Source organism: Aristolochia californica, unplaced genomic scaffold (genome assembly GCF_029961685.1).
Source record: "Aristolochia californica isolate CCGP_79_NKW_82.1479 unplaced genomic scaffold, dmAriCali1.0.hap1 SCAF_7, whole genome shotgun sequence".
In the NCBI taxonomy this organism is placed as follows: Eukaryota; Viridiplantae; Streptophyta; class Magnoliopsida; order Piperales; family Aristolochiaceae; genus Aristolochia; species Aristolochia californica.
The window spans coordinates 8,321,097-8,336,215 of record NW_027182268.1 but is presented as its reverse complement, the minus strand read 5'-3'; the positions used below and the strand labels follow the sequence as shown (position 1 = coordinate 8,336,215).

Genomic DNA, 15,119 nt, shown 5'->3' with positions numbered 1-15,119 from the left:
AATTTCGGAGGAAAAAGAGAGAAGAGAGCGAGGGCGAAAGAGAGACTGAAAAAAAATTTCAGGAGAGAAGAGAGCGAGGGCGAGAGAGAGACCAAAAAGAAAAATTCGGGAGAGAAGAGAGCGAGGGCGGGAGAGAGACCGAAAAAAAAAATTTCGGGAGAGAAGAGAGCGAGGGCGGGAGAGAGACCGAAAAAAAAAATTCGGGAGAGAAGAGAGCGAGGGCGAGAGAGAGAGCCCCGATCCCGCCACTTGTTAAATTAATGAGTCGGCTCACGAGCCAAACCTGGCTCTGCTCGAGCTCGGCTCGTTAACCTAAACGAGCCTATTTCTGAGTTCGAGTTCGGCTCAAGCTCGAAATATAACGAGTCGAACCGAGCCGAAACCGAGCCGAACACGAGCCGCTCGCGAGCCGGCTCGGTTCGAAGCCACCCCTAGCAGTCACTATGAAATGTACCTCGTCAGTGATGGGGTCAGGTTTCGTTGGCTAATGGACGCCCGTATAGGTGACTCAACCTTGTTTGAATTGGACTAAAAACCCCTAAAACATTAATTCCAGAACTTAATACCTTAAAAGCCCAAAACCCTAAACCCTAATTCCAAACTCTAAACCTAAAAAACCCTAGAGCTTAAAAACACAAAACCCCCAAAACCTTAAAAACCATAAACCCCCTAAACCTTAAAAACCCTAATCCCTAAAATACCCTAAATCCTTAACCTAAACCCTAAACCATCAAACCCTAAACCCTATCACCTACTAAACTCTAAACCCTAAACACTAATTCCAGAACTTAATACATTAAAAGCCCTAAACCCTAAACCCTACACCCTAATTCCAAACCCTAAACCCAAAAAACTTTATAGCTTAAAAACACAAAACTCCCAAAACCTTAAAAACCCTAAACCCCCTAAACCTTAAAAACCCTAATCCTTAAAATACCCTAAATCCTTAACCATAAACCCTAAACCCTAATTACTGGACCCTTAAATACCGAGCAACAAACCCTAAAAATAATTCATACACAAATCAAGAATTTAGACTATAAACCGTAACCCTAAATCCCAAAATAATGCACAAATAACCCCCAATTACGCACTGAAAATAAATTTAAATAAAATAAAACACTAATTTAATGAAAAAAATTAGGGTTTAAGCATACCTTTTGAAATTTGGGGAAATCCGAAGCTGAAGGGTGAAATCGATGCCTAATCGAAGTAGATATTAAGCAATCGATGCCCAAATGTCCAAAATCGAAGAAAATCGAAATGGAAATGGGGAAATCGAACGAAATCGAAAGGTATTTTTGGGGGAAAAGAGACTAGCCAGAGAGAGAAGGGAGTGGGAGGCCGAAAGGGACAAGATAGAGAAGAAAGGGAGGTCGGGAGGGAATAGAGAGAGAGAAGCGAGAGAGAACGAGTCCGAGAAAAGAGAGGGAGTCACGAAGACGAGAGAGGGGGTGCGAGAGAGAGGGCGACGCCGAGAGAAGACCGAGAGATGAGGCCGGAGACGAAGGACGAGATCGATTTTGGCAGCAGCGACGTCGGGGGCGTAGGGAGACGAGAGAGGGAGTGCGGGAGAGAGGAAGAAAAAATGAGAAATGACGAAGCGCGATGGGGGGGGGGGGGGGGGGGGGGGGGGTGCGAGGAGAGATAGGGGAAAAAACGAACGTCGCCCGTCCTTCAATTCAAAGAAGATCAAACAAGGTCTTCTTCCAGATGATCGAAATTAAACCGTGGAGATGAAGGACCCCTTCATCCCTTGCATCGAGATGAAGCTTCATCTGCGTTTCACTAACGACTTCAAGTGTTGAAGGGCGTTATGCGGTTGAAGATCATCTCGTCCTTCAAGTTGACTAACCCCCTTAAAGGTCTCTTTTTGCGGGAGACCAGATACCATTTGTTTCTCACTATCATCCGTGAAAACAAGTGATAAAAGGGTTGTATTTCAATACTAGCACTAAAAATTTCTGGGTCTTGCACAAGAGAACCCAAAGATACAAAAAATCGATTTACTTTGTCTCTTTTAATCGATTCAACGACAAAAAACCGATCCAAATTAGAGCAGTCTGTCTCCTTTATTTGATTGCTTATATGTCACTTTGACTCGATAACGTGATGTTGGATATAAATTTTGGATAAATGCTATCAGTCTCTTATATTTATACATATATATTTTTATATATTTTACTTAAATTTATTTCAAAAATAAAATTTCTTAAACCTTCTAGCTTATTTTGATCTTACACTAACCATATTCAAATATAAAAAAAACAAATTTATCTCTCCTTTTGGAGCATTCTCTGGACTTGCAAGATTGACGGAGAACCAAACTCTGCACTCCGTAGCATCTTTCTTGAAGAACTGTCCACATTTTCGAGTTAACCGAGCGTTCTTCATTGAGCTATTCAACCGTGGGTCCGAATCAAGATATGCTTTTGAAACTATATAAGTTTTTTGTTTTTGGTTGGTGATTGACTACAAAGAGATGTTCAATGGGTGCAGTATAAGCCACGATAGGATTATTAGACGCGTCATACGAGGGAAAGATCGAGGCGAGTTTCTGCGGACGCAGGACGTTACGCTGGATCCATTAATTTTTGCTGGAAATGTAAGGTTCCATGAATTCATGCCGGCTTTGGATGCTGTATTGGAGGCTGGAGGAGTTTTGACTGTGGAGGGTCCAAGGCACAGAAGACTCCGGTTAAACGGTTAAAAGACTCGGGCCTGGCAAAACCAGTTAGCTGCGTTTCGGTCGCAGAAAACCCGATACGCGTATTGAAATTTCTGAGCTGGGCCCTGAGAAAGAGGAACTTTCATGGTCGCGAGTTTCGAATGATTCGTTCATTAAGCAGGTCTCAGTCCGTTGGAATCTCGCGGTGGTCCCCTCGTTTAATCTGATTTTTTTTTTCCTTCTTGTTTTAGAAAAAAATTTATGGTTGGTTTTCCAAATCCCGGACGCCTCCCGATTCTCCCGCGTGTTTTAAAGACCGATTTTGCAGCCTTGCCTATCATGTAACGTAAGCTCCCATCTCTCAATTTCTTCCCATCCTCTTCCTCTTTTACTCTCTACAATCCTTCTTGTTTTCGGGAATTCAGCGTTTTTTGGTGGGTTTTGGATTGTTCCGTTTTCATCTGTTGTAGGTTTTCGTACAAGGCTCTTCTCTACTTTTTTCCTTCCGGTGTTGCCTGATATTATTTATCCTGGGATTAGAAAAGGGTCGAATTTGCTTTTTACTTTTTATCTCTTTTCAGTTTAGAGTTGGGAGCTTTTGCTTTCCAAACGTTCTCGATTTTAAATTATGTTGTTGCCTTACTAATGTACGAAGCTGTCCCCTTTTTTTTTTCCTATAGTTTTAGAGAGTCGGTTCTGTCGCGAAGAATGATGACCGATGCCTACTAATCTCCAATTGAGTGCTATTTTTAAGGTTAATGCTTTGGATTTTCCCGGGCGATAGATCGCATATTTATCTATCACGTTGGATCCTCTTGCGTTCGAAAAACAGCTCGGGGTGTTGTTTTGGCCGATTTTTCATATAGTTTTGGTTAAACAAGTTCGCTGCACTGTTTTTCAGATGCTTGTCGTCGAATTTTGAGTTATTGTGTTTTGAGTATGTTGGGTGGACTATGGAGATTATGTCCTTGTAGATGTTTCATTTGATAATTTTTAGGAGAAATGGAGTAGCTCGTAGTGAGAATTCCGGCTTTTAAATTGACGAAGGGATCGTGATTAAGGTTGCGACAATAGTTTGCAGGATGGGAAGGGTGAAGCTAAAGATTAAGAGATTGGAGAGCACAAATAATCGTGCCGTGACCTATTCAAAAAGGAGGACTGGGATTCTGAAGAAAGCAAGGGAGTTATCTATTCTATGTGACATAGACATTGCCCTTCTCATGTTTTCACCTGCTGGCAAACCTACATTATGTCTTGGAGAACGGAGGTACTAAGAAGTTTCTTACATTTACTGGGTCATGAGTTGCAGCAAAGAATTTGATTCTTGTTATGGAGGAAAAACCATGGGCTTCTTTGATATCCCTGGATCCTTCTTTGTGGCTCATGAATGCATTCTGTTCTGGATGTGAAATGGGGCAATGAGGACTACTCCATTTTCCAGTGATTCTATTAGCTGACTTACTTCCCTCTATTCAATGAAATGGAAATAGGTTGAGATGATTTTAAAAGCTCTTATTGGCTATGTTTAACTTAATAGGAAATGAAAGTATATGCAGACCTTCTCAAGGCTCAAAGTTGAGCTTGAAGGTGCTTGCACTCGAATTTCAGAAAAAAACTGTTGAAGAGATGACCTTTCCCTTATATGAAAATCTAGAAGTGCTCTTCATTCAAGTATATGGGATTATTATTCACTTAAAGCACCCTAGAAAAGATATATGAAATATCTAATTCATTACTGTTCAGACAAATTAGCATCTGTTGGTTGGATCAAAATGGAATAAATTGGATAAAAAATATAATGTCAGTTGGTGACCTCAACATTCAGTGTCATTTGTTCTCTGTTGTTTTTAAATAGTTAAGTCCTGATAATCATTACATTTTATGTTTCAGCAATATTGAAGAGGTCATAGCAAAGTTTGCTCAATTAACACCACAGGAGAGGGCAAAAAGGTCAGATTGAACTTATTTAATTTGTGACATATGGGTTATGATTTGGGATTGGATTTGTAGTGAATGAACTAAGCTTTGTATCTTTTTGGAACAGGAAGCTGGAGAGCCTTGAAGTAAGCCTTACTCATTCCTGTTCTGTGCTTTGATGTTCTCTTTAACAATTATTAAATTAACTGATTTTCCATGATGCATCTGTCAACGATAATTTTAAAAAATGACCAATTTTTTGCATTATTTTGATTTAGGCACTGAAAAAAACATTCAGAAAGCTGGACCATGATGTTAATATTCAGGATTTTTTGGGTACTGGGTATGTTTCAAATAACCTTATATCAGGAACTTTCCATTTAATTGTGTACGTATTCTCACAAAATTGTTTTCTTTTGTTCTTACAGGACTCAAACAGTTGAGGTGATCATCTTCGAAGTATAGGAGCTAAATTGGATTAGTCATTTTTTGTTTTTTTAGTTATGATTCTTTACTTTTTATTTTGGCTTATTTTACATTTTTTTTTAACAAAAAATTATTGTGCAGGAATTGACTAATCAGTCAAGACTATTGCAGTCTCAACTTTCAGAAATTCATAAAAGATTAAGGTGTGGTTTATTGATAAGTCATAATATGGTTTTCGTATGCACCAGTTGCAATGTCATTATCAGTCTCCACATAATATTGGTCGCCATATCATACTGCAATCTCAAGTTTGCTGTTGTTGTTCTGTTTGTTTCAGCTATTGGACAGATCCGGATAAGATCAATAATTTAGACCATGTTAGGATGATGGAAGAATCTCTAAGAGAGTCAATTAATCAGATTCAAGCTCATAAGGTATGTTTTTATTTTTTATTTTTTTATGATAGTTATGATGTTTCTTTGGTTATTTGATAATGCTTATATTGTATGAAATTTTTATTTCTGAGAAACTTATTTGTGTCATTATGATCCCATGGGAGTCGAATATTTTGAACTTGAAGCAAATAAGTGATAAAGCTTCCTCTTACCACTTCAGAAGTTCTTTTGGTTTTGGTTAATCACTCTAGAATTCAGTTAATTTCATTCATAATCTCCCTTTTCTGGAGATAAATTCAGCACCCAGCCCAATGGTTGAACTTGGAACAGTTGAGTTACATCGGGGTGCATGTGAATGCAATAAGAGCTATAATGTGAAGAGTCATACCCCTTGCCAATGAATACCTGTTTGACAATTCTACAGCTCTAAATGAGGCCTTGGCCATAGCACAATTGTGAAAGATTTCATTTGCTTGCAGCCTGATTTTGGCATTTGATTATGATCTGTGCTTTGCAGGAAAATTTCGAGAAGCAGCAACTTATGTCCCTAGAATGTGGCCAGGTAAACTACACTCTTTGATTTGTGCAAGAATTTTGATTAATAATGGTAGCACATCCAGCGAAGACTCGTATGTATTGAACATCTGCTGACCTTGATTGTGCAGTTCCAAAGTGGCATGCATTTACCATTAGGAATGGGAGGTGAACAAGTACAAACATTGTCTTGGCTTCCTAGTAATGATGGTCAACCCATATTATTGACAGAAGACCCTAATTTACTGCCTCACAGGTGAGCACATTAATGCACCGACTCTGGCTTAGATTAATTATCTGCATCATTGTTCTAACTACTCAGCTCATCCTGGCTTATGACAAAGAAGGGGAAATAATAAATGATAAATGAGGAAGCTCGAAAGTTTGACAATAACTGAGATTTAAACTTTCAAGAGGAAGCATTTGATCCTCCACTGGATGAAATAAAACTTTTCTCATGCAACTGCCTCCCGTGGCTTTGGTATCTGATTGTGCAATTTGACTGGACTGTTATTAGGGACGTTGAGTGTTCTGCAGGTGCCTCTGCTCCGAGTTTTTCAAGTTACTTCAACACTACAAAGCCGAATGAAATTGACAGATCTGGGCAAGAAGGTGGAACCCTGAATGAGCTAAACTCAAATGAGTGCTTGAGGCTGCAACCGGGAGATCAGTTCCCATTTGAACCATACAATCTTAATTTGATTGATGAAAAGAAGTTCAAGCCAGGAGGGAACATGAACTTACACGAACAAATTATGGATTATCAAGTAAGTGGGTTTGAGCAGCACCAGCCCGAGTATGATGGAAACCCTCATAATTGGGCTTCTACCTCTGGACCTTCTTGTGTTGCCATGTTTGAAGAGCATACATATCAGCAGGTGATGCTCTTGTCTTTATTCATGTCTGAGACATTTAAATAGCAAACCGCATGACAAAAGACGCTGCCATAGCATATTAAGCATATGAAATGTCATCTGTTTGTGGGTGATAAAATCCTACCAGGAAATCATCAAGTAGTTTTCTTTAATTTATTTTTTAAATAAGCTTTACTTGTGATGCTCCATGAAGTTCCTTGGAGCCCCACTATCGACCCATGAAATTATTTGAGACCAAAAGAATGTTGGTCTCGGTTCCAACAAGGATACCATCTTGTCATCTCAATAGAATAGGTGGTTTTCCCTAGAGCTGTTCCAGCTCCTAATTATATAAATTTGTGATAATTAGTTTTTCAGGGTTTGTGTCATGCAAGGTAGTTTACTATAATAATAAGTATTGCTTCTTTACTCTTGGGGTTTTTTTTTTATAGTTTAGCCACATAATCAAAGATATTTCATTTAAATTTGATTCTTTGAGCAGCTCAATTTGTAAATTTGGTTACTTTTATGACTTGTGATTCATAAACATGGTCGGTAACAGCACTAGATGTGAGATGCACTTGCTTGCTGCTCAATTTCACCCTCCCAAGTAAACACAACCAAAAGTTGGGAGGAATTTTTCTTCCCTTTCTCTGTGTTTTTGAAAAAACTGTTAAGGGGAAGCATCATTTTTTTCATGTGCTATTTGTGATCTATGGCAGTTAGTAGTGTTCCAATTGTCAGTCTTCTCGGCAAAGGACTAAATTGCATGAAGTTTTTAAAAGAAGAAACTGGATAATTCTTTATTATTAAAGTCAAAATTGGACAACAATTACAGGAAAATCTAGACAGAACTCTGTTTTAACCTTCCATGTTCACATATAGGTGTTGATTGTGGTTGTAAGAAGTATGATCTCTAAGTTGAAAGTGGTTCATCTTCCACGGTGCATCTCCACCTTGTATCCTGATAATCCTTGTAACTTTTTTAGTTTCTCAAATCCCGATTTGAGATTTTATATTCGTCTTGGCATTGATCTCGCTTCCTTCTCTGATTTACACTTTTTAAAATTCCACCTGTCCACATAGTCATTGCTGTTTATAGATGCATTTGTAGTTCACTGGTTACCTCTCCAGATTAAGCATTATGAAGCAAACATTTTATCACTGTTGAAAAAGCCAGACATGGATCTATATATGTTATCACTTTGTCTCTACAAGAAACTGAGGTCATTGCTTTGACATATTCTGCTAAAAATCTCTATCCTCATGGTTTTTTCCATCTGTCTGTTTCAGCAACCAAATTGAGAGGGTAAAAGGCCATCAGTTGTTAGAAGATCTCATAAGGTTTGGTGACCTCCATCACTGAAAACTTTACTCCATGTAATTCATACTTCTGGGCGGATGTTGAAGTTGAGACAGGTTTCAACTACAAGTCCAACAACTATGAATGTGATTGTTGTACATGTATAGAATGGAGAGTAGGTAGATGACAGGGAAGAATTCTCTCTGTGCCTTCATGCACTGGACCACCTCATAATCTGTTATATCAAAATGACATCTTATAGTGTAAATGACATATGATCTGGCTCATTCACTTCTTGGCCAGCATACTTAGATTGTCTTATTACAAGCCCATGTTCTGTATACAATTCTGAATAGCCTGAGGTGTAAATTGAGATTCAGATATGAAATCAATACAGCCACCAATGTGCAATTTTTGCCAATAACTTTTCTGTTCTTAATGCCATATCATATCGGTAGACCTTCTCCTGTTTGGTATGCTCAGGCAAAGGGAAGCAATGTTTGCCTTAACAAGAGTATAATGATTTCTTATCTGATGAAACATCCTCTTTCGTTGTTTGAAAAAAGGTAATCCGAAGCTAATGAATGTTTTCAAGAATAAAGTTAAAGCTTCATCCATCGAGTGGGGATCTTTTGAAATGAGATTTGCCGTGTAACTGATATGATATTATCCGTGGTGACTCACGACCTCGTTCAGGTGCACCAGTTGCATTACTTATTGGGACATGGAAGAAGGAAATGGAGTGGAGAAACAGAAGTAGCTGACGGTACATTCCATGATTTTTGACTGCTTTAGTACCCTGAAACATTTTCCCCTGTTTTTTTTTACATTCAAGCTCGACCTCACCCCAAAACCGCTCGATCTCTCCCCAAGACCAGATCGTCGTTGTTACATCGAAAGAGAATAAGGCTGGATCCGTTTCTCAAATTTCAAGCCTGGAATAACTTTATCCACTGAGCGTTTGAACAATGCTGTTGTGCCATGGATCAGAGATATGCTGCAAAAGGTTTTCGAAGGGGCCCTTGCCAGTCACATTGTGCTGGACTAGGAAACCCAGGAACGCCAGCATTGCCAACCTCCCTGGAAACAGATCAGCATTCAATCAGCCTTCGCTTACCCTTGTACCGATGAACTAAAAAACAAGAAAAAAAAAAAAGGAAAAAAAACAGCATCAGTTAATTACCATTGGCGAGTTCCTTCTCCTTGGCTTCGGGGGTGGGAGCGAAGCTGAGAGGGTTGAAGATTCCTCCCGGATACCCGACCTCGTTCGGCGGCAGACTGTAATTCTTGAAAATGGGGTCCTGGTTAACACTTCCGGGGTTCTTGATGTCCTGCCACCTACGAATCTCCACGTAGTGGAACAGGATGAACTCGATGACGAAGAGAGTGGAAGAGGATGCGAAGTACTGGGCCTTCCCGGCGTCGTACCACTCCGGCGCGTTAATCAGCCCAATCTTGGTGAGGATTTCCGGTATCAACATCCCTGCCACTCCCAGCATCGCCCATCGCCCGTTAACCAGCTCCGCTTGCACAAACCACTTCAAGCTTTCTGGGTCCTCCGCCAGCCCCAGTGGATCGAACCCATTGTCACCTGCCAGACTGCCGCCCGCCCGTGCAGAAGAACACCATTAATTAAAACATCACAAATTCACTAGAACGTACGACGAATCCATTACAAGAAGAGAAACAGCTAAGCCATGGACTAACCTGCCGTTTAGGTACGCTGGAGAAGCCAAACCGGGTAGCCACTCTCCTTTCTTCGCTACCACCTTGAAGGAAGTAGTACTGGAGGTCAGCGGCGAAGGCGTCAAGGACCACGCTCTGGTGAGTTTCCCCGAAGACCCAGTAAGGAATCTCGACTTCGAAGCCACCGGCCGGAACCCAGCGACGGAAGCTTGAGTCGTGACAGTCGCCATTTACGATCGAAAGGAAATTCCGGTGAAGGAGTGCAGTATCCAGGGAGGTCGAAGGAAGATTGTTTTGGCGACTGTCGGCTGAGTCTCCTTTGTAGTTCATGCAGAGGCGGGTACTTGTGGCTCCGATTTGTGGAAGAAATGGACGGTTAGATGGGACGTTTGGGGAAACCAACGGTTGAGATCTGTTCAAGAGATGGATTGACCAATCAGATCACTAGGTCCTTATCCGTCTTATCCTGTTCGACAAATCCGAAAATCTATCCGCGTGATGCCGTTGGAGAGGAAAAATCACGTTGGAGATTTTTGTGTTGGAAAAGCAATGCCATTTTGCCACGTGGAGACGTATCTACCAATAATCGTTTGCCAAATGGAAGATGATGGTTATACGCCACTAAAGCCGATGCTTCTGATCCGTCTTATATGACCACGGGCCAATAGCATCGTAACAGGTGTGTCCGCTTCGGTTAGTAAAAGAAAATTGACCCAACCGATGGCTTATGGAACCTTGCCGAGTCACAAAGTCTATTGTTGAGAAAAAAAAAAATCTTAATTTTTATTTGACTTTCAAATTATAAAAATTCTTTGGAGGTTTAACAAAGTCTACTCGGTAAGAAAAATCATAATTTTTTATTTTTATTTCAAATTTTATAAATTCTTTAGAGGTCAGTGAAAAATATTGACCCAACCCATGGTTTTTGAACCGGAATCAGATCGGACACGTTCATTTATATAACTTGTATTTTGTCTTTCGTATATTTGATATTCAAGACATCTCATTGGTAGGGGAGAACACGTGTCATGATTTCCTCTAAAAAGCCCCAGTACGTAAAAAAATTATTTCACATTTTCTCCAAATATGTTCATGAATTTATAGAAAAATTCTTCATAAATCTAATTAAAAACTGTAAATAAACAATCTATTGGCCTTCATAGCTAAAAGAACATTCCCATTTTCTTCTAATCAATTTGAGTTTTTATTTATTTATTTATTATTATTTGTATGAACTAATTAGGTTTAAAATTTCTGCAAGTTAATACCCTTTATATATATTTTCTACCACGAATCAGGGTGAAACCCGTATCAGATTTCTGCCCAATATCGGCCAAAGCATATCAGATTTTGATTCAGGGTTTAAGATTTGATGTTCTGGGTTTAGGACACCGAACCAGTATGGCTCAACAGAGATGTCGAGTCTGTTTCACTGAATAAATTTCAGAAGTGGTACACAATCTGAATGAAAACGAGACAACATTCGCCAAAGAGTGGCTGGAATTAATCGAATTTTGGGTTTATGGAATAAATTCTCGAAGCAAAATCAAAATGTTTTGCCATGAATACTACAACACAGAGCATTAATGGAGACCGGATTGGAAAGCAACTCAAACGGAATCTTTTATTTTCAAAAGGACGATGGAGGCTTGTTCATCATTTTCGATTTAACACGCCGCAGATAGTGGTAGAAACGCCTACGTGAAATGTTAAAAGATCATGGAATGGAGTGACTGAAAAGGAGATGTGATCCAACACAAGGACAGCCATGTGTATTCTTTTGTCTGCTGCCGCCCTTTTTCAGAAGAAGCCAAAAGTTCGACGAGATTCTACCGAACATCAATTCAAATTTAACCGGAAAACGAAAAACAAAAATCCCAGAAAGAACGGATGGTAGAGTTTCCGTTTGTATAAAAACACAGGATTAGGAGGGTTCTTCGCTTCTTCTGGTTCAGAAATGCGAAGCATCCAGGAAACTGCAGAGATTGGCTTTTACCCTACGTGGGTTTTGTCGTCTGCGTTTTAAGCTGGATTCAGACGTTATCTTACAACAGGGCTTACGCAGTTTTGTGTGTCTGCTCTGCTTCAAAGATTTGAGTTCATGTCAGAATCTCAACAACAGCACCATATCAGAAAGATTTCACATCCCCAAAAAAGGCCAAGGGATAAAATAAGATCGAACGAAAGAGAAAAGAAAAATGAGTAGTCACCGAACAGGATTCTATGTTGTTACTGTTATCTGTCTTACAAATTCAAGCTGCAAAAGTTCCCCGCTATTACATGTTTGTTACTCTTTGTAATTTTCAAGATGATCATATCTTACGGAAGAAGATGGTACAGGTACTGCTACACCTGCCACGACTCATCACAAACCAAAACAAGGGAAGACAGAGGTGTGATGGCAATGGGCTTTGGGCAGTGCAGAGCAAACCAGAAAACATCTTCTGAGTACAACAGACAAGCATCTGAAAAGAAAAGGAAAAAAGCTGTGACTGAACCGACATAGTTTACTAATGCTTATAGCTTGATAATCAATCTTTGTGTTCTGGGTTTTGATCCTATCAGAATCGATTCTGAGGACAAAGAACACCGGCAAACGTAGCATTTAGCCAAGGATGGTTGTCAGATAGACAAGAAGAGCAAACGAGTAGGAACTGTTCAGTAGCTTCATTAAAAACAGTTGTCGATTCTTCTTCAAGGTTTCTTCTTCAAGGTTTACAACTTTCTCAGTTCAACTTCTCTGTCTTCTCACTGCTTCCAGCTTTTAGTTTGAAATCTTGAGCTGAAAGCCCCAAGTTTGTCTACAAATGGAAAGATTCTCTCACGAAAAGGTTTCAGAAGAACCAAAAACAGTACCGGCAACACAGTTATCCCCCACTCGTAACACAATCAAGCAATTCATGGGATGATTATGACAACAAACGAAAAAAATTAGCAGAACTTGTTATCATCAATAAGTGAAGTCCAACAAAGAGATTTTTTTTTTTTTTTTTAAAAACAACAGAGAGAAAAGGAATTGATGAGAGAAAAAGTGGAGAAACTGGGTAGGAGGAAACTTGTTTTTCCCATTCATAGATTGAAGGTCACATTTACATTCTCATATATAACTTCTCTCACGTAGATAACAAGGACAAACTCAGCAAGCTGCTGATTACAATGCCAAAAAGAAAGACTCACAAGGAAAAGAAAGAAAAAAAAAGTTTTACTAATGGCGGGTGGTAAGAGTCCACCTCTGCCAGCTTCTGTCTTGGACAGAGGAGTACATAAGCTTTTTTTTTTTTTTAGAGTTTTTCTATCCCTTGAATCAAGGCCTTTAGGAAATGAAGGCCTAAGGAAGGAAAAAGAAAAACTCCAATGACAGTCAAATGATCAGAGCCATTTTAAAATAAGAAGCCCTTCTCATTTTCACTTAGACATACTTAACAACAGTATTTAGCTAGTAAATAGTAAAGCTATTAGTCTTTCCTCCATGAAACTGCTGGCCCTGAGCTGAAGCCTGCCTGAACGATTCAGCTTGGACCCATTAATGAAGCAGCTCAGCGGAACTGGCCTCCACTGTAGGTCTGGCCGAAAGACCAGTTGAGAGGGGCAACATTGTAAGCCACAACACTGCGGCCATCGCTGGTGGTGACCTTGAAAGAGAGGGCTTGGCCATTGAGGTAAGTGTTGCTTTGCCAGTTCTGACCCCAGTTCCTGGACATTGCTTGCCAGCCCGTCCTCGAGCCCTTGATGTACACAGCATGCACATCACCAGCTCCACCAACGTTAGTGATGAGGACCAGGTTGAAGTAGGAATGACCATTAATGGTGAATCTGACGCCTCCCCTCTTCTTGCAGGGCACCCTGGAAAAGACAACCAAGATTGCAAAAAGATGAGTTTTTGTGATTTGAGATGAAAATAACTTGCTCCAAGAAGGAAGAGGACAGTTTGATGCCAGTGGAGGATTTTAAGGAATAAACAAAGGAGTGCCAAAGGCTCTCCTGCAAAATCAGATGAAAAACAGAGGACATGCCAAAATTCAATGATACTGGGGGTGAAATGGAGGAGATAGAGAAATAAAGAGGCTCGCCTTCTGTATGCTACAGGAACGATCCCTGCTCTGTACTGTGCAATGCGCTGGAAGACAGGCTGGGAGAGGTCAAAATGCTGCTGGGGAGGGTTGCACCAACCTCCAGCATTGTTAGGTAGAGCATTGTTTGGCGGGCAAAAGTTGGTGGCTGTGACCACTATAGAGCCAGGAAGGCACCATTTGGGATCACTCGCGCACCTGATCTCAAAGCAAGCCCCGCAACTCAAGCCATTGTTGAACAAGGCTGTGCTCAGAGCTGCAGTGTTAGTCCCATACCCCTGGCTGTAAAGGTTACCATACCCACAAGCCCCGCCTGAAAATACACAAGAGAGGAAACATCAGCAACACAATATTTGCTACTATAAATGTCTTCAAGAGAACCATGACTGGCTGAAAGAAAATCTGAGCTCATCCTCAAGCAACATACCCATTGTGCCTGAAGCATCACCACCGCCGTAGAAAGTGGCATGAGCATTAATCCAACCGCCGTATCCGTAGGCTATTCTGAAAATGGAGAAGAAACCCACCAAGAAAAATCCGAGAGGAGCCATTTTGCCTGCACACATTTTCAAACAGCTTAGACCTATTTGAGCTCTCGCTAATACCCCCCTTACTGGAGGAGCAGAAAAGAAACGAGAGATAAAGCAAGGACGAATGCAGCGAAATGGGTTTCTACCTTCGGAAACCTATGCAGGAGCTTTTAGGACTTGGAAAGGAGAAGGGGGGGTTGTGTGAGAGTAACGAGGAGGGGCGAGGGGCGTTATATAGAACTTCGAGGGAGCCGTTTCCCACCCAAATGTCACAACTGACACTCTGAGAGACGTAGGGACCAAAAACCGCTTCCTGGAAGCGGTTTTTTGGACGGAAAGGACCCACTTTTCCAGGCCTTGGGACCTCTGCAAACAATTTGTCGCCGAAAACCGCGTTGTTTTGCCACTGTCCTACAGTGTCAAGTAGGCTAATAAGCGGTTTTGGCCCTGACTAGTAAAAATTCCATCTCATTCACTCCATTGTAGCTTCCCCAGTTACAGTTTACGGCTGATAAAATTAAAACCAGTAGCTTGCTTTTCTTCTCATATTGTTTATGGCTCGACAAGAGTTTTAATCAACGCATGAAATATATTCAAATAGTATACGATTTAAGAAAGGGGGAAGAACGAGAAGATCTGCGCACACGTACAGAAAGTATCAGAGCTATCAACAGTAGGCAGCAACTCCAAGAATTATTACTGTTTTACTTTAAAGAAGTAACCACCAGAAGCTTTG

General features: G+C 40.5%; 3 protein-coding genes across 5 annotated transcripts; 1 reads left to right on the top strand and 2 right to left on the bottom strand.

Moving 5' to 3' along the window:
- The first annotated feature begins 3,027 nt into the window (after positions 1 to 3,027).
- Positions 3,028 to 8,515, top strand: LOC137936007 (agamous-like MADS-box protein AGL65). 3 transcript variants are annotated; one of them, XM_068780487.1, is made up of 12 exons: positions 3,028 to 3,422; positions 3,743 to 3,935; positions 4,559 to 4,618; positions 4,713 to 4,731; positions 4,864 to 4,928; positions 5,014 to 5,044; positions 5,153 to 5,214; positions 5,349 to 5,445; positions 5,924 to 5,968; positions 6,072 to 6,196; positions 6,458 to 6,818; positions 8,088 to 8,515. In XM_068780487.1, exons 2-12 carry the CDS (start codon positions 3,751 to 3,753, stop codon positions 8,097 to 8,099), a joined length of 1,062 nt encoding a protein of 353 aa, XP_068636588.1. In that variant the 5' UTR covers positions 3,028 to 3,422; positions 3,743 to 3,750; the 3' UTR covers positions 8,100 to 8,515. The 3 variants fall into 3 exon arrangements, with proteins under 3 accessions (XP_068636588.1, XP_068636590.1, XP_068636589.1); XM_068780488.1 differs by having other exon boundaries at positions 3,060 to 3,102; XM_068780489.1 differs by having other exon boundaries at positions 3,028 to 3,935; positions 5,014 to 5,029.
- A 325-nt stretch (positions 8,516 to 8,840) lies between these two features.
- LOC137936008 (chlorophyll a-b binding protein 4, chloroplastic-like) lies at positions 8,841 to 10,093 on the bottom strand. The gene is made up of 3 exons (XM_068780490.1): positions 9,805 to 10,093; positions 9,281 to 9,696; positions 8,841 to 9,177 (listed from the first exon to the last, which is right to left on the bottom strand). The coding sequence occupies exons 1-3, from the start codon at positions 10,011 to 10,013 to the stop codon at positions 9,044 to 9,046; spliced, it is 759 nt and encodes a 252-aa protein (XP_068636591.1). The 5' UTR covers positions 10,014 to 10,093; the 3' UTR covers positions 8,841 to 9,043.
- A 2,735-nt stretch (positions 10,094 to 12,828) lies between these two features.
- Positions 12,829 to 14,595, bottom strand: LOC137935925 (expansin-A1-like). The gene is made up of 4 exons (XM_068780341.1): positions 14,530 to 14,595; positions 14,281 to 14,409; positions 13,854 to 14,166; positions 12,829 to 13,626 (listed from the first exon to the last, which is right to left on the bottom strand). The coding sequence occupies exons 2-4, from the start codon at positions 14,402 to 14,404 to the stop codon at positions 13,320 to 13,322; spliced, it is 744 nt and encodes a 247-aa protein (XP_068636442.1). The 5' UTR covers positions 14,405 to 14,409; positions 14,530 to 14,595; the 3' UTR covers positions 12,829 to 13,319.
- Positions 14,596 to 15,119: the final 524 nt, after the last annotated feature.

Bases quoted from the DNA above. Each gene is read 5' to 3' on its own strand.
- LOC137936007 (XM_068780487.1), top strand. From the start codon at position 3,751: ATGGGAAGGGTGAAGCTAAAGATTAAGAGATTGGAGAGCACAAATAAT. The intron at 3,936-4,558 runs GTACTAAGAAGT...TTTATGTTTCAG, and splicing joins TTATGTCTTGGAGAACGGAG to CAATATTGAAGAGGTCATAG. The intron at 5,045-5,152 runs GTATAGGAGCTA...ATTATTGTGCAG, and splicing joins TTGAGGTGATCATCTTCGAA to GAATTGACTAATCAGTCAAG.
- LOC137935925 (XM_068780341.1), bottom strand. From the start codon at position 14,404: ATGGCTCCTCTCGGATTTTTCTTGGTGGGTTTCTTCTCCATTTTCAGA. The intron at 14,167-14,280 runs GTATGTTGCTTG...GTGTATTTTCAG, and splicing joins TGATGCTTCAGGCACAATGG to GCGGGGCTTGTGGGTATGGT. The intron at 13,627-13,853 runs GCGAGCCTCTTT...TGTCTTTTCCAG, and splicing joins GTTCCTGTAGCATACAGAAG to GGTGCCCTGCAAGAAGAGGG.
- LOC137936008 (XM_068780490.1), bottom strand. From the start codon at position 10,013: ATGGCGACTGTCACGACTCAAGCTTCCGTCGCTGGGTTCCGGCCGGTG. The intron at 9,697-9,804 runs GTTAGTCCATGG...GGCGGGCGGCAG, and splicing joins CCAGCGTACCTAAACGGCAG to TCTGGCAGGTGACAATGGGT. The intron at 9,178-9,280 runs GTAATTAACTGA...ATCTGTTTCCAG, and splicing joins GGAGAAGGAACTCGCCAATG to GGAGGTTGGCAATGCTGGCG.